Here is a 20668-nt window from a genome sequence, read left to right as displayed (position 1 = left end):
AGCTAAGCAAGAAAAGCAAATCAACTGCCACAAGGCTTAAATTAGCTGTAAATGAACCATCATATGCATTGGAAAACTTTCAGAGGATCTGCAATTTGTAAAAGATTGACAGGTATGTCCACAGGCTTTATATTCCCCTGTAGACATGGCAAGAACCTGCTCTGTGCAAAGAAAGCTACCTTGGTTTTGGATAATTTGAGGGTATACGTGACAGTGTAGATAACAGCATGGGCAGTTCTCTGCTATTAAACCTCACCAGTGTAAACTCAAGAGTGGATATCGTTTTCCTGGCATAAGCAATATTATAATTTCTTTGGACTATGATTTTGCTTGTTTAGTTTTAAGGCCCTCATTAAAGTAAAAAACTTTTGTAGGCCGGAAGTGCCATAGCCCTTGTGGACAAAGTAGAATTCTGAAGGTAAAGTGGCCCCAAAACAGCCATTTCCAATTCAAATCCTGGTGCAAAAGAATGTCCTTCAGGCTTTACAAAATTGTTTAGCTATTTTTATGACATTTGAAAAAATTATTTCTTTGGAATAAGTTCAAAATGGAAATAATACAGCAAGTATTCAGGCTTAAATGGAGGCTTAGGTAGCACTGTGCTTTCAGCATGCCTGGCCTTGGAGTAAGCCTGCCTGGAGGTATGAATCTCTGCTGCTGGACCAGTGACCTGAGGGTGTCAGTCTCCACAGTGAAATCCCACCACTGTTAGTCTTTCTTCACTGCACATCTGACTGAGGCACTCCAGGCCATGGTCCCCCCTACAGAGGGTCTGCAGTTTGCCTTGGTCCAGTACAACCTGTGGGAGAATTTATCCATCCCTTGGGGTGAATGGTGCAAACAAGAACCATGAGCAGGATTTTGGTGCACTAACAGCACTTGAGTTACATGGGTTTCAGTCCAAGTTAGTGCAGAACTGCTCTAAACCATACCCTCAGCTGGATGAACTTGTTCAAACCTCCATTAGAGACATATTGGTGTGGATACTAAATAGCTTAAGGGTGAGCTTTCTACACAATAGACATACATAAAGCTTAGGTAGGATTTGCAGCAACTAACACAAAGCTGGATACCCCCACTAACACTGAGTTTCACTCTCATTGACATCAACAGTACTTTGCATGATGCCCACAGTGTGGTGAGGTCCTGCTGATGATAGGTTTGGTGCCATTTTCAGATTGCTTCACCCTGCCCGCTGACCCTGCCTGCTGGGTTACATCTGTGGATGTTCAATGCCATTTTAAGACTGCTTCACCCCAGCTGCTGGGTTACATCTGCACAGTACAGGTGCCAAAATATAACCCGCTGGTCAGTGTGTGTTATGCATTTGTTTCTGTGGCTCATCCACAGAGGAAATGAGTCTCTAAGCTACTACCCTAAAAAAGCTGGTTCTTCAGCCCACACTATGATAGCTTGTAAATTTAATTCTAGAGGTCTCTGACCTCTAGAATTTGGTGGTGGTGAAAACAGTGGTTAGCATGCAAGTCTCTGTGTGTTAACATGAACAAGGAAACAAAAAAAGAGGTTACTCTATGATTATGTACTGATGACCTGAACAAAGCCAGACAATCCAAGCTGAGTTCTGCTCTGAAAACGTGCTTTAATTTTATTTTTCCTTATCTTAGGAACATAACATTTCACTTTAGATTAGAGCCTGGTCCTTTTTATTTCACTGGCAACATAAGCACTGACTGTCTTCTCTGTGAACAGGGTCACTAGCACAACCCCAGTGACACAACAACACAACTCCCTCCTGGGACTCCAGCGACTGTGTGATGCGCTGCCACAGCAGTCTCAAGACGTACAAAACCTACAGACCCAGGAAAGCAATCTGGAGCTTTGTGTTAGTCTGCCTCAGCTGCTGGTGGTTCTCTGCAATAGGTTGAGGAGCTTAAGGATGGAGATGACATTCCCCCTATCACTCCCTCATGTGCCACTGGCAGTGGCTGCAGACATGCATCAAGATGGGAGCCCCAAGGGGATGCCTCAGCTAGATGAGATGAGATTGGATTCCAGCAAGACCACAAGAGCAAAGATCAACTGGCTTATTAACCAGAGATGAAATTTCAGCCTTGCTGCTACCAGTACAGATTCTCTTCTTTCTCTCACTAGTGTTAATCAGAAGAAAATAATGAAATTGGATATAAAACTGAAGGGTCCTGCCCTAGCCAAGGGTCTACATGTTCACCTTCTGCTTTGCACCCAGCCACTCGAGTGCCTTTCCATAAGCAAAGCCATTTCCTGTCAGTAAATCAGACCATTTCACTCTGTGGCACCAGGTACGCATTCTCTTCATAGGCTGATGGAGTGAAAGCTCTCAGCCATCTTCCTCATGTTCCTGTGCAAGCCAATGAATCTCTTAGCTCACGCTCGGAAAACAAAATGTTAAGTAAGTCCTTCATACCACTGTCCTACTTTTGGGTGTAGCCCTGCCCACATCACATCAAAGGTGTCCCTTGCCATTAGCCACAGCAGCCCCAGGTACCTCTCACTCTGGTTTGCATGTCTGCACCCCCCACCACATCAGAGTGCTATTCACTGCTGGCCCACAGCTCTTATACACACCAGTGGGCAGCATCACCGGTGTGAGCTGCAACTGTTTAAATAATAACCAAATGCTTCTGCTTAATTTTGTTCTCTTTTTCAGGACAGTTTTCATGAACAAGCAGACCTTCTGCCTGCTGTGAGCAGGGAAGGCACTGACCGTGTCTTCTGCTCAGAAGCTCATCCTGGCTACTGCAGACAGACTTGGCACCACCCCATCCCTTACCTGGCTAAGAGGTTCATGTGAGGCCACTCTTTTATTTCTGATACTGTGTCCTAGCAGTACAGCCCCTGTCTGAAAGAGCCTGAGGGCCTTAGTGGGGCCTCATAAGCACCTCTGGGTGCTGAATTGCCCTGCTTGGTTTGGGAATCACTTGTTGTGCAAAGTGTGCGTCTGTCTTAGCATCTGCTCACTTGAGTTTCTGCTGGAGGGTAACTAGACAGCCCTTTGCCTCAGCAACTGCTGTGTAAGAGGAATTGCTGGAAGTGTTTCTGTGATGCAAGAGCAGACAAACAAATGAAAGGGGGAGGCAGCGAGAAGAAGGGTTGATTAACTGGAGCATCGTAACCATGGTCTACTGAGGAGTGCCATAAGTAAAATTAACTGGAAATAAGCACTGACAGAGGCTGCTGCTCATTCCTATCAGGCAAACCAAATGAAATCCAAGGGTGCAGAAACTACAGGACCTGTTCAGAAAAAAATATCTCATTAATAATGTTAGTAATAATCAGAGGTATTACTGACATCTATGACCTTGCATTTGAATTTTGCTGGGAAAAAACCTCTAAGACACAGGAAACCTTTAAACAACCCATTTCTAGGCTATAGGGTCTCCCAGTCTCCCCCATCAAACAGGCTGTGCAACCATGTCCTCACCACCACAAAGTCAATGGGACAGGGGAAGGACAAGAAGGCCTGCTGTCTGCAATGCTCAGTGCCCTGCTTGTACAGCTCTTTTAACCTTTGCTCAACAGTGCATCTCATTTCTGCTTCTCTGCCGCATGCTTTTACCAAGGCTCCAGCCTCCTTCCTGTCATTCCTTGATAACAAGGTAATAAATGCAGTAAAGATACTGATATGTTAGATAAGATAAGAGGGGGTTACAAGAGACACTGACCGGCACAGTTGTTCATGCAAGACTTAAATGTGTCTTGCTATAGGCAGCTTCGTTTTGCTTCCAAGTGCATTGCTTCTGTGATCTTGTACCCTTACAGACTATTTCAGAAGAAGCTGACAAGCAGCTACTGTCTCCTGTGAGAGGCAATAGCTCTGGACTCCCCTACAGAGCACTCGCAGGAAGTTGGTGCCCACAGGAGCTTCAAAGTGAGCATACGGAGAGGTTTGTGAGGCATTAAAAGGTGATGGCTAAAGAGGGATTAAGTGTTGAGGGAGAAAGCTTGATCTGAGGAGACCAACCGTATCAAGAGAAGGAAGGGCACAAGTTCTACACATGTGAAAGTTTTGTAATAGGGCTTATAAAACGGTAGGTCTGACTACTCGGTGCCAGTTGCACTGCTGCTGTGGAATTGGTCAAATCAGATCAGTAGGGGTTTTTTCCTTGAAAAATGAAAAAAAGAACTCAGCAGGAGCCAAGTTCTTTTTCTCCTCCTTGAAAGGATGATTATTCTGCTCTGCAACAATTCACTCTCCTATTCCCAGGGTAATTTTCAAGCTTCCTTTGCTTACATGTCATAGGATTGTACAGAGAAAGACACTCAGGCACTGACAGCAAAATTTCACTCTCCTTCTTTGCCCTTCAGCTCTGCTTCTGCCCTCAGCTTCTGGCACTGGCCTCTAACACCACACTAAGATCGATGGTTACCACATGTGCAGGGAAGTCCAGGCATCCCAGCACCCAGCAAGGACCAAGCACCCGTGAGAAACAGCCTGAGAGAGGGAGTTTCAGCATTAACACTGGATTTCCTGGCTGGGACCTGCCTGTGTGTGGTATGCCTAGAGTCCTTTATGGGTAAATCCCTTCTTAGTAAATTATTGCCTTCATTCTTTAAATATATATTTTCAGTAATATATTTAAAGAACAAAGAGCCAAAACAGAGGGAAAGTAGAAACAGTGACAGATCAGAAGAAGGCAATGATAAAATAACAATTCAGCCTACTCTAAAGGAGCAACACTTACATCATTGGCAAGAAAAGAAACTGGACAGTCTCTTGCTAACACAATTTGGAATTTTCCTAGACCACACATACAAGCAAGGAAGGAAATGGGCCTTTTACATTTGTTCTCTAGTATTTCTAACTTTTAAAGAAACAACAAGGCCTGTCTTTATACGAGGCGTTTAAAAATAGTGTTTTCACTGTACAGCAAACCAAAATGTCATGTTAGTACAACAAGCATCATTTCAGAAAGTAAATAGGTGACTACTTCTTATGTAAATACAAAGAATACTTTGACCTCTGGCACTGATGGATGACTCATTGACAGATGCACTGATGTCTCATGTTGGGGTTTTTTTGTGAGCAATGGCTCGAGTCTATATTCTTGACTCAAGCAAAATCTCCTAGGGATACACTCCCCAAAGCACTCCAGAGATTTTAGGCTGAGATCCAAAAACACGATTAGGTGTCCAGTTCCCATTGGTTTCAGTTCAATACAGAGAAGATAGATGCCTAGATGTTATAAGTCAAAAAGATTTGGACTCCTAGCTGTTCCCAGATTGACCATTGGGGTACAGGAGAGGAACCCAAGGGTCCAAGGGGTCCAACTCACCATCAAGCACAGTCACAAAAATACTACTAAGTTTGTAAGAACATTTCCTTTCTAAGACTTAATTGCTCTTCATTTAATTGTAATTGCTTTAAATGATCTGCACATGAGCACACAACACAATCCCGTTACAGACCATTACAGCGGCATGTAGACAGCAGCACTACCAAAACATATTTAGAGTTCAGAGACACGCAGATTCCAGAGCATGAGTCGAAATGTAAGAGATGACCAGGACAGCCTCCACATTTTCTGCCTTTCCCATACCCTATTTAAGAGTCACTAAAAAATACAAGATAGTGGATGTACTACTATTCTTAAACCTTTGGCATGCCCTGAATCAGGCCAGTAAGGATGGCTTCTCCAGTATAGGGTCCTACTTCAAGGAAGCAGCACTCAAACTGAAAAGCATTTAATCATATGTTTAACTTCAAACATATCCTTTAAGTATTTTCCTGAACTGGAGCCTTAGCATGCACAACTGCATGCTCACTTTGTCAGCACCCATGGTCTGTGGCAAGACACCAGAGAACCTACAAATGCTCTGCCAACTCACAGAAGTTTTTGCTCCAAGTTTCTTGTGACAATGATGCAGGACCTTTGAGCTCAGCCTTTATAAAACTAATGAGAGGAGAACACACTCATGGTCATTAGATCTCCAGCTGAAGCACAGAGGGAAAGACGGCTAGAGAAGCAGTGTGAGGGAAGATGAGGAGAACATGTGGAAACCATGTGTTCAGCATCTCTCTGTTAGCCTGGCCCTCTGGCCCTTCCAAGCTAGAAAAACAACATTACGAAGCAGTGTCAGGAGCATGAAAGGAGAGAAGGGAGGGCAATAGCCCAGGTGACAGAGGGGTGACTGTGGAGGAGGAGGAATGGCTAATGGTTTTGGGAAGTGGAGGAGGGGGGCAGCAGAGAAGGACTTTACCAGGGGAAGGAGATGAGTGTGACTTCTGTGACCAAAAGAAGCCATGGTGAAGAGTCCTTCTGACCTGTGTCAAAGAGCCTGCTTTGATGACAGCCTGGGAGATCTAAGCACAGACAGTACGTCCTGGGAGAGGGCTCTGAGAACCACATAATGGACTGTTTCAGTAAACAGCCCTTTCGACACATTGGTCATCCAAATGCAGTTACCCTTCCGCGGCTTGACAGAATGAACACCCATCTAGTACACTAGCAAGGGGTTTATCGACCTCGCCAGCCAGCCTGGCTCTGTCAGGCCCCTTAGATGTATTGTGTGTGGTACAAATGTATGTTACATCTGGTTGGTATATATAGAAAGTTTTAGAAGTAGACACTGTTTACTCAAGGACTGGATTAACTTCTGCAGAGCTATTCTGGTCCACCTGTAAATACATGTACTAAAGGGCCTTATGAAAAGTAGTTACTGTGTACTGGCAAGTGGCACTTTCAAAAACCTAAATACCTCATCTTATGAATGCTGGGGTTTTGTTTTGGTTTTTAAGTACCAAAACCGACAGGATCGTGTTATACAACTACTGGATACCGATTTTTCCCCCCTTTTTTTTGTTTCCAATTCAAAGCCAGTTTTCCTCCCAATCCCCAAGGGTTAAAAATGTGTGTGTTGAACTTGCAGTCTAAACTGCTGCTGGGAAATACCCTGGTCATGATGCCTTTGCACAGATAAATAGTGAGGTCTGTATGGCCACTGACCAAGGCAACGAGAGGGGAAAGGACTGCGGTGCTCCCAGTCCTGCTCACACAGGAGCCTCACAGACTCCAGCGCAGGCGTGTCTACAGCTTCCTTAGCTGCTGAGTGGACACTGATGGCATCCTAAGAGCTCCAACACAGAGGATAGTCACACACAGTCCGAGGACGGCCTTCATGCTGCACCTGGGGCTGTGCTCCATCTTCACAGATAGCAGATTGTGCCTTCAGGTTGCCTCAGGGAAGCCCTCGGAGGACAGTCGAGACCTACCCAAAAGGGTGGCTCAGAATAACTTCGCCTGGAATCAACCATTATCTCTGTTCTGTAAACTCATGACTTTGAGGGAAAGCAAGAGGATTTTGTGGTAAAAGGAAAAAAAATAAAGCAGGGAGGCAGGGGGATGGGGCCAGAGGGTGTTTGCAGCTGCTGGCCATCAAATCTCAATTCAATCAACATGACTGAGTTCCAGCTCCTGAGAAAGAGAGCTTTTGACGACGTATTGACATAGCCTGAACTACAGTGGTCCAAGTGGCAGTGCTATAATTATAAGGATTATATTTAATACTGCACTTGGAAATGAATGTCTGAAACACTGGGACTCTCTCTCCCTAAAAGCTGGCCAAAATATGTCCTAGGAACCATCATGGTAATACACAAAGTTGGTAGGAAAAAAGAAACATTGGAACTCAAATCATTATGAAAGGGGATCATGTGGCTGGCAGCTCAAGTCTGCTGGGAGTTGAGCAGTGAGGAGGAAAAATGAGTGTGAAAGGAAGGGCAATTGGATTTGCAGGAAAAATGGAAAGTAGTTTTTAAAAGTACAGAATTAACTGGTTTAAGGAAATCAGTCACTTGGTAATTAATACACTACTTTACTTACTTTTGAATTTGGTTCCTTTTTGTAGCATGTCATGGACTTGAGCCAGGCTGAGGCCTGCTTGTTGAACAAAGACCAAAGCCTGCAAATAGTTCTAGACTTGCTTAATTCTACACATCTTGATTTCAGTGCGATTAAGCACATGCATAACTGTTTCCGGGAACAGGGCCATAGAGGTAAGCAGCCCCATGTTGAAGACCAAGTGTATCTAGCTTGGAAGGATGATGAACCAAAAGCTTTTAGAGACGCAGAGAGAATGCATTTCTTTGGAAAACAAAATAATTGGCTATAAACTAGCACAATGGCTGGGAATAGAGAGCCTGATCCTGCATTAGGCTGATGAATCCACAGTGCCATGTGCACAGTAATTCCTATACGTGGTTTCAGGAGGGGCTAATCTGATCAGGATAAAGACTCAGAAGCTCAGATGCTGAGCTACCACAGCAGTGAGGAAAAGGGGGGAAAATGAAAAAAAGGGAGAAGGGGGGAAGGAAAGGGAATGAGGGAGAGGGGAAAAAGGGGAAAGGAGAAAGAGAAGGAAAGGGAAAAAGGAAAAGGGAAAGGGAAAGGAAAAGGAAAAAGGAAAGAGAAGAAGGAAAGGGAAATGGAAAGAGAAAGGGAAAGGAAAAGGGAAAAGGATAGGGAAAAGGAAAAGGAAAGGGAAAGAAAGGAAAGGGAAAGAAAGGAAAAGAAAGGCTAGGATATCAGTGTCTTGAGATGGTTTCTAAAGCAACAGAACCCTAAATAAATGGTCTGATTTTCCAAAGTGAAAAACATAAACTGAACAGCCCATGCAGCATTTTCGCCAACTGTCACTGGGGTGGCATTTCAGAAATCTGGTGGAATGACTCATCCCAAAACAACAACTGTTGCCAACAAGGTCTTTCCTCCAGGTCTAGTTATTTGAATGAGAGAGCTGTGAAAACAAAATAAACAGAAACATCAGAGACAACTCCTTGTCTTGGGGTTCAACTCTGAAGCTTCCTCTGAAGCCATCCACTCTCCAAGGTGCCCCCCCAACACACTGAACGGGGATCCAGGTGATCCTCTGGGCCGAGGAAAGCATCAGCCCTGCTGGAGTGAACCCCTTGTTCATTTAAACAAGTTCCTGCCTCAGCACTGAGGCACTGCCTCTCACACCATGCATATGTGCAGGATGCATCCTCCTGAGCCGTTCTGCCCTCCCCGTTAGGGATTTCACACTGCGGCAAACATTACCAGGGGAAGCGTGACCCTGCCAACAGGTAGCACAGTTCTCAACTGGTTTGAGACAGACCCTTAAATTTAGTGGGGGAGGACCTGGCCCAAGGAGTGCACTGTCATTCAGTAATTAGACACAGCCCTGTCAGCACCGATAAGCATCTTTCTTTGGCTAGTACAAAATACAACAGTTTCAAAGACGCCTTCTGAAGCAGTGTTGTTTTCCTGAATAATTTATGTCCCTGAGTCCTCTGAAAATGAGCAGCATACACACTTCAGTGCTGCAACAGCTACTCAGTGGAGACAGTGCACATTACGTTCAGCGAGCTCATTGCTTAAACACTGTTGCCATGACTATAAGAAAGTGATTATACTATTGTTTACAAGAGCCTCTCGGTAAGAGAGTAGCCAGAGTTTTGCCTCAAGTCACAATTTTGGGGGAAGAAAAAAAGAACCTCACAGGTGTAATTAACTTTGTGGTCAAGATAATTCCATTGAAAGACTTTGAAAACTGAATCCATTGTATGGTGAGGAATGAAAATAAGTAAGAATCAAAGTGTCTCAGGACTTTCGACTCTCTGTTTTTCTGACTGTTGCATTGGTAAATTCTACAGAGAAGAAAAGCTCAGCTAACTAAATAACTGTTGTAACTCATTTTGAAGGAAGAAATCATTTATAGGGCAAGCACCAATGTAGGAGTTCAACTGCGATGAGTAACTCTGTAAAAACAAACCACTTGGTACACAATGTAAGGGAAAAATACTAAAAATCTGACTTAGAGGAGACATTTGGGATTATGAAATATGGCTTTTCAGTGTCATGGAATGAAATCAATACCTAGAGCACTTAGTTCTGAATCCTTTAATGCATATGTCCAGTACATGACCCCTTTATCTCAATAGTCTGCTGATGATCAATAGTTTCCAAAACCAAGAAGTAACTCTGAAGCTGTCGGAAAGTCGTCCTCACATTTCCTACGGACAGTAACAGGCCACAGAACACAGAACACAAAGCAAAGAGATGATTAATAGAGTGCTGGACTAGGAGTCAGGAAATCTGGGCTCCGTTCCCAGCTCTGCCACTGACCTGCTGTTTGACCTTGGGCAAGACACTTGACCTTTCTGTGCTTCTGTTCCTCCTTCCATTCTTTGTCTATCTTGTCTCTTGAGGCCCTAAGGTATGCGGGGAAGGGCACAGTCCTCACTGGGTGTTTGTGTAACACCTACTCTAGGGAGGTGCCTGCAAAGCTCTGTAATAAAGCCAGGGTACTACAGGGATGACTCTTGCACAATAGCATGTTTTGTTTCAAAACAGCATAGCTGAGATGAACCTTCTTGGGGTTTCATCTGTTAGCCCAGGATCTTAGCAGGTCTTTCAGCCAGCTGTAGGCTCAGGCAGCAGGTAAATGGGTTTGCAAGACCTGCTTCCTCACAGTGTCAGAAGCACTTTCACACCCATTTTTAATCAGTACTAATATCTCTGCACCTTGATTCATCTGGGTTTGCAAGTGCAGCACAACTCTAACTGAGTGACACAAATAAAAATAGCTACAGGAGCCATTGCTGAACAAAAGGAATTTCTTCAGGGAAATGCCAACACCTGTATGTGAAGCCACGGGCATGAGGTATTTTCGAATTAAACCCAAAATAAATTGCAATTTTTCAGTGAGTGTGTTGGGATTTTGTGTAAGGTATTCCATTAAGAAATATTTCTGAGTCTTTCTCCCACCCTCAGCCATAAACATGAACCTTCCTCCATTGCTACCAGATGGGAGGCAACACATGCAGGACAAGGTGGCTCCCACCTGCTAGTGCTGCGGTGCAGCTGCAGCCTCGATGGAGAGCAGATGATTTCTTAAGTACATGCTTTCAGTTCCAGTCCTGCTTTGCTCCCACTTTGCTGGAGCATCAAGAACACGAAGTGCTCGGACACAGCCGACTTAACTGGGAGGCCAACTGGAGTACAAACTGATGCAGAATCAAGAGCAAGTAAAGCAAGAAACTATGAATCGTACATTTGTGATTGTGAATAAAAAGTTGGGAAATGCTTTTCGCTCCTAAAAGGAAGGGGCACATCTTGCACTTTTACTGTGAATCTTGGCAATGTGGTGCCATAAAAACCCAGCTCTGGGAGTCATTTGATTATGTGAAAGACTCATTTGGGTTTGTATTTCCAGTACTCATACCTGTGGGTCAAAGGCTGAAAAGGTGATTCGAGTGCACCTCAAGACAAGAAGTCAAATAAGAAGACTCCATCGACTCATAAACATTGCCTGTGGCTCTGCCAAAGCAAACATTCAAATCTCCTGTCTTAGGTTCCATCAATAATGGATTGGCTTCTAAGCCACAAAACCATCAGATCTCAATGCACTTTACAAAGGTGATAAATAGTAGAGGAAACTTAGGTTTATGGAAGTGAAATAACAAGAGTAATCTGTTGAATAGATCCTAGAGTCAGAGTAGAAACACTGAGGGTTTAGTTTACAGCGTGCTCACCTAAGAACTGTTGCTTGAGATCTGAAGCTATTTTGTGTTACGTATTGGTGTTGGCACTTCAGTACAATCATGGATCGATTACCTGCATCTAATAATACTTTGGAAGAACTTGACAAGGCATGAAAAATTCACAATTTGGCTCTCAAGTGGCTATAGGAAGCTTTTCTTGGGAAATCTGGGCCATAAACAGTTTATGCTTTCATCTAAAAAAAATAAATAAATCTGTCTCTTAATACTGTTAAGTTGGCATCAACTCCTTTTTTGCAGCCAAGACCACTGCCTCTTTTACTGCTCAAAGCTGTTCCAAACTGTAGCAGCGTGATATGAGTAAGATCCTTTTTAGGTTTACAGCCACTGATTCAGATCTGTGGAAAACGCAGCTCTGTCATGAATCCCATCAGCTTCATCCCACTGCTGCTGGGACTGCCATCCCTGGGAACACTCATATGCAGACACTACAAAGAGGCCAAAGATAAAAGACCTTGTTCCTCTTCTCTTCAAGCAGCCAGGTGGTTAAAGTTTTTCTGCATACCATGTAACTCATTCTGTCCCCTCTAAAGTGTTGCACAGTGGTTTCTTTAATCACCTCCCTGAAGCCCACAGAAGTGATGGTGTCAGGTCATTGCCATGTAGAGCTGGGCCCTCAGCAGAGACCAGGGTTCCATCTGCTAGGCAGTGTGATGGTGCCATCTGAAGAGCTCAAGCGTAGAAGGGAAATAGTGGCACAACAGGAGACGTGCACAAGGTCACAGAGATGCTTGCTGGCAGAGCTGGCACCTCTATGCCAGTGCTTTGTTAGCTGGAGCAGCTTGACAGCTTCCAGCTCCTCCTACACCACATAAATGCAATATAAATGGATCAGTGGAGATACTACCCTTCCCAAAGCTGTCAAAGGGTCCAGGACAGAGCCCTTCTTCTCCAGTAATGAGACATGGGTGAAGCTTCAGTTTCATGAGCCAACAGATTTGATAAGAAAGGCAGACTACAATTAGCCTCTGAAGATGGTATCTTGGTAGACAGGACCGTTGACAGCACTTAGGAAGAGGCATGTCACGCCTTTCTGATTCTGCTGACTAACCTAGCTGCTGGGGGTTTTTTGGTCACTGCAAGCTAACTGAACCCCACACACACCTTCTGCAGGCAGTGTTCTTTGCAAGGAGAGAAGTAATGGTAGTGAAGTAAGTCAAAGTTTCGGCAGAGCAGCTCCTCTCACTCAGATGTACCTTTCTAAGGTTCAGATTTCCCCACAGAGTGGCTAACATTTTTGCTGGAGTCACACTTCTCAACACGGAAGAAACAGAAGCTGTGTATCGCTCTCCTTTGTTGTGGTGGTACACACAAGGGACTCAATCTGAGTACTGCAGGGGATGCAAGAGCTCTATCAGAGGACCTGCTGTAACAGTCACGGAAGTTAAGGAGCTCATGGGTTAGCCTTGGAGAGCATGTCAAGTCCAGGCAGGCAAACTGTTGCTATGCTCGCTACCTAGAGAAACTTCGGTGGTGGAAACAGTGTTAAACAGTTTCAGAATGGAGGAGACTTTCATTAAATGCATTCAAAGCTTAAAAAGCTTCAAAAGAGACAAGTGATTTGACTGGACAGCTAGGACTGAAAAGGCTCCTACACGGGCACACATTTACAAATTAACTTGTTGAACTTTTCATTAGAAATAGCTTTTATGCAGCTTCCAGGGGTCTTCTTGAGTTTGGCTCAGAAAACGTCTCACAGTCGAGAGGAACAAAGATTTTAAATGGTGCCCATGTCCACCCTAACCAAATGGCACCCAGCAGGCCAGAGGGCCCATGACAGCAGATCGAAGTTTTGTACCCACATAGGCAATGTAACTTACTCATTTTACCTGCCTCAGTTACATAGATTGAATTTATCAGAACCCAGCTTCGCTCCCGCAGAAGCACAAAGAGTGGACAGTGGTCCTGCACCTCAAAACAGAACATTTCATTGCTCTGGCACCAAACTTTGTTAGTCAAAAGATCCCACCCCAGCTTTGTAGAACCCATCTCTGCTCACCACACCATAATGTCCCTTAACCCTGTAGCTCCTCACCTTACACTGCTTCCTTCAGAGCGCTTCCAGAAGTTAAATACATCCAGAACCAGAAAACAAGGCTATTTCTGCAGAGAACCCTGGCAGCAAACTAGCAAACAAAGAGCTTGGGAGATGGGGGAAGTGTAAACTTGGGCCAAAGATACCAGAGTACAATCCTTCCTTTTAAAATACTTGAGGATCATTAACGTTAGCACAGGGGAGGCCAAACCTCAGCAAGTACAGTGTGGATCATAAAACAAGTTATTAGGAAACTAAGTCAGGGCTTCCATGATCATTAAAGGATCTCCGCATAACATAACTGCCTAAATTGAGGTTGAGAAGCCAAACTTGGCTCTTGGCACCAGTCAGGCAGCCCTGTCTTCCACTGAAGTCCTCAGGGAACTGGGACAAACCCATTGACTCTTTCAGATCTGTTCTGCCACTGATGAGGATTTAGGAGGAATTAACCCATTCCCCTCTTCCTTGGCTACATTGTCTTTATGGGACTGTTTTCCTTTCTCACCTGCTTGCAGACTACATCCGGGGAGGAGGCCATTTTCACAGTCACTCTTATGAGTACTGAAAACATTAATATATTTACTTAACATTTTAAATTAATCCTTATAATGATAAACTCAGTACAAATTTGAGAGGGGTGAAAGTAGAACACGCCACCTGTGACTGATGACAAACATCACTTAACACACTCAGAGCCATTGGTGTGATGGCTGCAATGAAAGAACGTGACTAGAATAATATAACAATGCCCATGAAACAGAGATCTCAACTTGCACAGTGCAAAATGAACAGTGCTCAGCCTATGTTAGAAGAACGAAGGAATGAATTGGCCGCTGGAGATTTGAAACTGCAGTGCAAGAACTTTGGTATTACCAGTTCAGTGCTTAAGCCACTGAGGAATGCCCTCCAGAGCTAACTGTTTATATATAACATAAATAATATAAACAGCTAAGTGCTGGAGGACATATACATACATATAGATGTATGTATAAAAGAAAGACAGAATATTTTATCTGCTCCACTCTGCACCATGAAAAGTAACACCACCATATAAATAAACAAATGTCAGCTCTTGGGAAATGCACAGAGGCAGAAAGTACTAAAGCTTTCCTAGTCACGTCCCGGAGAATAAATTTCTCCTTCACATGTACCCACATCCATTGGTCCTAAAAAATCTGGTCTCCACTCTCCAATTAGAACGTGCTGCTGCCAAAGATGCCTTCTCAAAAATCAAAGTAACGCTGCCAAATTAAGCTTAAACCAAACCCCACTAAAAAGTCTCTTCTGCCGTTTTAAACTGTCCACTGGGAAAAGATAATTATCAAATAATAGTATCAACAACTAGATAATCACTTCAAGCTCTTTGATATGTTCAAGCGAACGTTGTTTCAAACGTTATCAAGTGTCAAATATTTACTCTTGAGTACAACTGTGTAAACGACCCATCCAATGCCACTAAACATGGCAGGCACACGTGTAACGAGAGCAGTGGGACCTGCAGAGCTAAAGAAACAACCCAGCTATTTTTAGGAGAGGAAGCGCGGGGATAATCTTGGTTTTGCAGACAAAGAGTGGCTTGATAGCCAGAACTCCCCAAAGAGTCTGACTGCCTTTGCACTTATCTATGTGGGTTATTTTAACTGGTGGACCCACAGCAAGGCATGTGGAGCTTTACAATCCCCCCATGGAGTCAGAGACGTGTGTCCAACCTCACAAGCTCAGTGTGAGACTCTCACAAACGCCCCTCTTGTGCTTCCCTGTGCCAGAGCTGCACTTGCCACAAATGAAGTTTAGACGTGCACCTTGTTCCAGGACCCTGCACACCCCCAACCCGCTGTCTGTTGTAAGGAAAAAGTCTGGAATTAGAGGAACAGTGCATATAAAGCTTCTACTGGATTTCCTCTTGGGAAACACCCCATAGAGAATGAATTCTGCTTAGAGATGGTTCTCTTCCCCATCCATTTACAATGCAGAGGACAACAGGCTCAGTCTGCCTTGTCCTTCCTCTTGTCCAAGCACCCTTGGAATAACTGGTAGAGCAAATTCCTCCTCCAGGTACAGCTGGAGCAAAGCCAAGACCTGGTAATTTCCTGGCCCATCCCTGCCCTCTGCATTTTCAAGAACAGGAGCACAGTGCTGTACTACCTGGGGTATGACCCTCGGCCACTTGAACTCACCCCAGACACTGCAGTTTGCTTTTCCTTTTCAGTATTTGCAACAATATTCTAAGGAGCTCTTGGTGAGGGGAACATGTGCCTCCATGACACAGAGATGTGACTTTGAACCCATGCTTTTCTCTGCACCTTAATTAAGCAGTCCTACCAGAGCAGCAAATGAGGAATGTCTGTGTCAAGCACAGAGTGGGAGGATCAGCGATGTGCAGTGATACCATTACAACAATACTGCCTCATGAGCCAGCATTTCTTCCGTGTCAAAACATGGTTCAGGGCCCCAAACGTCATGCTCAGTGAAGTCATGTACCTTGTCAGCAGGATTACTGAACGCTAGCATGCAAAATTGAGAGGGACTTTGTTAGACCTTTCCCTTGTCAAAGGCACACATTGTGTGGAGTTACCTGGGAGCTAACACATCTTGCAACACAGAGCAAGGGCCATGCATGACATTGTCCAGTGAAGAGCTGGGTTACGATCACTGGTGGTGTTTCAGAAACAAGGACAACTTCTCTGCATTTCAAAGATGAAAATCTTCCAGTATTTCATTTGGAGCTGTTTCATTTAGCACTATCAAACAGCTGCCTCCAGCTACCTCATAATAATAGTAACAACTAGTAAAAAAAGTGAGATTAAGAAAACTCCCAAAACAAAACACACAGGCCTGTTCCCTGATTTCAGAAAGTGGATTTTTTCTGGGATGTACATTATTAGACAAAAGGCTTTTTCTTTTTTCCCCCCACATGACAAGTGCAAAGCATTTCATCAATACACACTGGAAAAATAAGATAATGGCTTTCTTGATTGTGACAAGGAACATGGGGAGATTTAATCTGCGCACTGAGTCAGGTCGAAGCGCCTAAACTCCCTTCGGACACAATGTTATCGCATTCACGCTTACATCATCACCCTCACGAATGATGCTGAGTAACGCAGCCCCGAACGTCGATCCACGCACCGCAGCGAACTCCCGGGGAAGAAGGGAGAAACAACCACAAAGGTCCCGTTTTAGCATACGTCAGGCACTGAGAAAGATAAGTTTGATCTCTGGAGCGGAGGGAGAGATCTATTTTCAGCCGCTCCAATAGCAGCCACGGGCCTATCAGGACGCAGTCACTCTTAATATTTCACATGTGTGCTGAGGACGAGGAGTTGGAAGGCAGCACAGCGCAGCACACGCCTTCAAAAGCGCGGTACAGGGACTGTTCGTAACAAAGTAACAGGAGACAAGGCTTCGCCTCCTTGACATGTTCAGAGCGATTTCCAGTTGAACAAGGTCCAACATAGCATTTACAACGCGGCGGTGCCTGGAAAACTCTTGTAACGCTGCTCGGCGGAACGCGCGCGGTGATAACAACAACCCAGCCCTCGCTGGAGATGCTGGTGCTGGTGGGGATATCGCTGTGAGCTGCCTGCAAGCACCGGCTGGACACAGCCGAACACTGGCTCTCACTGCTCAGCGCTGCCCATCTGCCTCCTGCATACAAACTGGCCACGCTCAAGGGATGCGGCAGCAAACTGCTGCCTGGAGTGGAAATCGCTGCCTGAAGCCCTAATGGGCGGGATAAAATGGGGCAGGGGGGCAAATCTGAACATGAGTGAAGCCTTAGTGCTACTTCTCACCCCTGCTTGGGGGCATGCTGTCAGCTTGCTGCCTGTGCCCTTCCTCGGGGATGCCTGCTGTCACTACCTCGTGGGGTGATGACAGGGGCACGCAGCACGTTTTTAGGACCACAACCTGGTTTAAAGGCAAAAAAACAACCCCGGCAGTCCAAGAATCCCTTCGAGGGAGGGAGGACACGTCCCTCAGCTGCCCTGCTCTGCGCAGGGTAGACCTGTCCTCCGCTCCTCACACCCTCCGTGCCTCGCAGGGATTATCACAGGGGGCATGAGGCACAGCGGGCGGGCACGGACACCCCCCCAAGGACCGCCCTCGGGTGCCGGCCCCACCTTCACGCCTCGCCCAAGGGACGGCTGCCGGGCCGGGTGCCCTGAGGGGATCCCGGGGCGGGGAGGAAAGGGGGGGCGGGTTTCTCGCCGCCGCCATGCGTGCAGCGCCTCCCCGCCGGCAGGGAGCGCTGTGACTCACCGCCAGGAGGGCCGAGGCGCGCTGCTCCCCCGCCGGCTGCTCCCCGTTGATGCCGCCGTTGCTGAGGAGGTGCTGGTGATAGTCCGGCGGCGCGGCGCCGGTGGCCGGTCCGGTGGCGGCGGCCGGTCCGGTGGTGGCGGTGGTGGGCGCCTTGTGGTGCTTGCCGGCCTTGCGGGCGCCCTGCCCCTGCTGCACGAGGTGGAGGAGCTGCAAGGTGCTCTCCCGCTCGCGGTCGGAGCTCTCGGCGCGGCCCCGCTCGTAGCGCCCCTCGCAGCTGAGGTGGTGCTGGCGGCACACGGCGATGCGGGCCCGCAGCCGCTCCACGATGGCGCTGTGGACACGGGGCGCCGACGGGCCCCCCCCCAGCAGCCCGGCCCCCAGCCCCGCGGCCTGGGGGGGAGCCGTGTCGCCCATCGCTGCCTGCCGGTCCTGGCCCTCCGGATGGGTCGGTGCTCACTGCCGCATGGAGAAGGCGGAGGGGAAGGGGGGGGGGAAGGCGGGGGCAGCGGCGGGAGCCCGAGCCGGGGGCTGGCGGCGGGGCGGAGGGCGGTCAGCCCCGCGCCCCCGGCCCACCCCGACCCGGCCCCCGGGCGGTGACGGCCCCGCGGGGGGTTGACAGATCGGGGAAGGGGGGGACGGGACAAGGAGTGGTGGTGGGGGGATCGTTAGGGTCGGGCGAGCATCGGCCGGACAGGGGACGGGGGGTCTGGGGGCTCCGCGGGGCAGAAAGGGCTCCTGGGGAGAGGGGGGATACGGGGGGAATCCGCCGGGGGAAGGAGGGCGGAAAAAAATAGAAAGCGAGCCGCTGCCTCCGAAATGAATCCCCGGGCGAAGGAGATCTCCCTCGGGAATGAGTGAGACTTGGCAGGTTTATTGGTTTTATTTCATTTCGGGCGAGCGGGGGGGTTTATTCCTTGAAGTGGAAATTTAAGGCATCGGCGGCAGGGAGAAACCCCCGGCGGCCCGAAAATCCCGATTTGGTGGAGTAGGGGGTTGTTGGTTGGTTGGTTTTTTTTCTATTTCTTTTTTTTTTTTTTTCCCTAAAGTCTTCAGTAAATGTGCAAATAAAGAGCCGGGGAAGGAGGAGGAGGCGGCTCGGGTTAGTTTAGCCTTTGTGCTTTCTCGTTTCTCTCGCCCGCTCTTTGCTGGCCACTCTTCGGTTTATCACCGTGTCCAACTGTCTGCCGCTAAATTGTAGTTCCTCTAAAAATAAGAGAGACGGATCCCCCGGTCCGGAACAATGTCAGTCAGTGGACTTCCAGACCACGCTTCGCCTGCAGTTAATCCAGCCACTGGATAAAATCCGTGTTGCTTTCAGCGCTTATTTCCCCCCTTAGTAATAAAGCAGCAAGCTACGAACCCAGGCAAAGAACTCCTCTCGCGTACTTTCCCTTATACTCCCAGATATTGAATAGTTTCAAGTACAGTTTCAAGAAAAGCAAAAAAAAAAAAGGGGGGGGATGGGGGGGTTAAAACAAGCTAAAAAGCCAGCCCCTCTTCAGACCGTAATTACAAACGCAGAGTTGCACTTACAAACTTCCAGCACTTTGCACCCAGAACCGTCCGGCCACTTTTCCTTTGTGTTTTTGTACGTTCCATCCCCGACCCGCTGGGGCGGCTGCGCTGCTCGCCGCTGCGCTGTCGGCGCTGCCTCCGCCGGGCGCTGCCTCCGCCGGGCGCTGCCGCCTGCCCGTTGCCCCTCGGCGCGGTGCGGTGCGGAGCGGCGCGGAGCGGGACCGCGGTGCGCGGAGGCGGGGGGCGGGTGTCACCGGCGGCGCGGCCGCCGGGGACGCCGGGGCGAGGCGCGGAGCCTCCCAGCGGCCGCGGAGGGGAGTCGGGCCGTTGCCGCCGCCGCTCCCCGGGAGGTATTTGCATGGGAGGAAGCCAAGGAAATCCCCTTTCCCCTCCTCGCTCTGTACCTGGGTGCGCTGAGCCGCCGCCGCCGCGGAGCGCAGCCTCCCGCTCTCCCTCCTCTCTCCCGGCGGTGAGACCTTTGGGCGAGTGAGTGCGAAGGAACGAGCCTTCGAATCAATCGCGGCGCTGCGCTGCCCGACCAGCTGGATTCCTCTGGAACAGGCGGTAGAAAAACAAGCGGTGCCTCCCCGGGCGCTCGCTCGCACGCACGGGACGGCCCCGGGACGCGGGAGCTGTGGACAGCGGGTCCGCGGCTGCTCCCGCACAGCCCCGGCCGTGCGGTTCTCCTGCCTGAGCCCTCCGGGCAGAGAAGGGGCGGCCGCGGCGGCGGGACCGGGCCCCCGGAGCTGGCCTTGCTGCAAGGGGTGGCCGGCGGGGTGCTGGAGGTGAGCTGCGAGAGAGGCGGCAGGAATAGCTGGGAGCTGGTCGGCTGTATTAAAGCAAGACGCTGTCGTGCTGCCGTGGCTGTATCTCCCGAATTCCCTAATAACTCTCTGGGAATAAAAATGCGCTCCCCCCCTCCCCCCCCCAGCATGCAGAGACACAACCCTGGTGGAAAACCTTTCAGGACTTAGAGCCCCTAAGACAAGGGTGCATCATCTCATTTAGTGCTGCGGTGGGTCCAGTCAGAAAAACGCACAAATTTCATCACATCATACCAGGAGCATTAAGCTGTGGGTGAGGAGGAACTAGTGATAACCCTCTCAGGTGGTTTTATCCCTTTCCAAGGTCATGCACATAAATACTTTGAATGCCAGTGATGAAATGACACATTCCTGGAGATTGCCCCCAAAATACTTAAAAGATCCTCAGCACTGGACATACAGGAAGTGCAAAAGCCCCTGCTTCCATGACCCCTATCTCCTTGATGTTGCAACAAACATCCATGAAGGTCTTCAAGATCTGGCTCTGTGGGCACC

The 20668-nt window shown here is 47.8% G+C and overlaps 1 protein-coding gene across 2 annotated transcripts in view; it reads right to left on the bottom strand.

Moving 5' to 3' along the window:
* MAML2 (mastermind like transcriptional coactivator 2) overlaps positions 1-19592 on the bottom strand; it is a 214794-nt gene extending 195202 nt beyond the window's left edge. Inside the window, exons 1-2 of one of the 2 annotated variants that reach the window (XM_030475828.1) lie at positions 19368-19592; positions 17835-19037 (exon numbers count right to left, since the gene is read on the bottom strand). In XM_030475828.1, coding sequence (XP_030331688.1) covers positions 17835-18248 — 414 coding nt within the window. In that variant the 5' untranslated portion in view covers positions 18249-19037; positions 19368-19592. The other variant, XM_030475827.1, reaches the window with a different exon arrangement.
* Positions 19593-20668: the final 1076 nt, after the last annotated feature.

This window comes from Strigops habroptila, chromosome 2 (assembly GCF_004027225.2).
Source record: "Strigops habroptila isolate Jane chromosome 2, bStrHab1.2.pri, whole genome shotgun sequence".
In the NCBI taxonomy this organism is placed as follows: Eukaryota; Metazoa; Chordata; class Aves; order Psittaciformes; family Psittacidae; genus Strigops; species Strigops habroptila.
The sequence above is the reverse complement of the archived record's forward strand: the minus strand, read 5'-3'. Positions and strand labels throughout refer to the sequence as shown.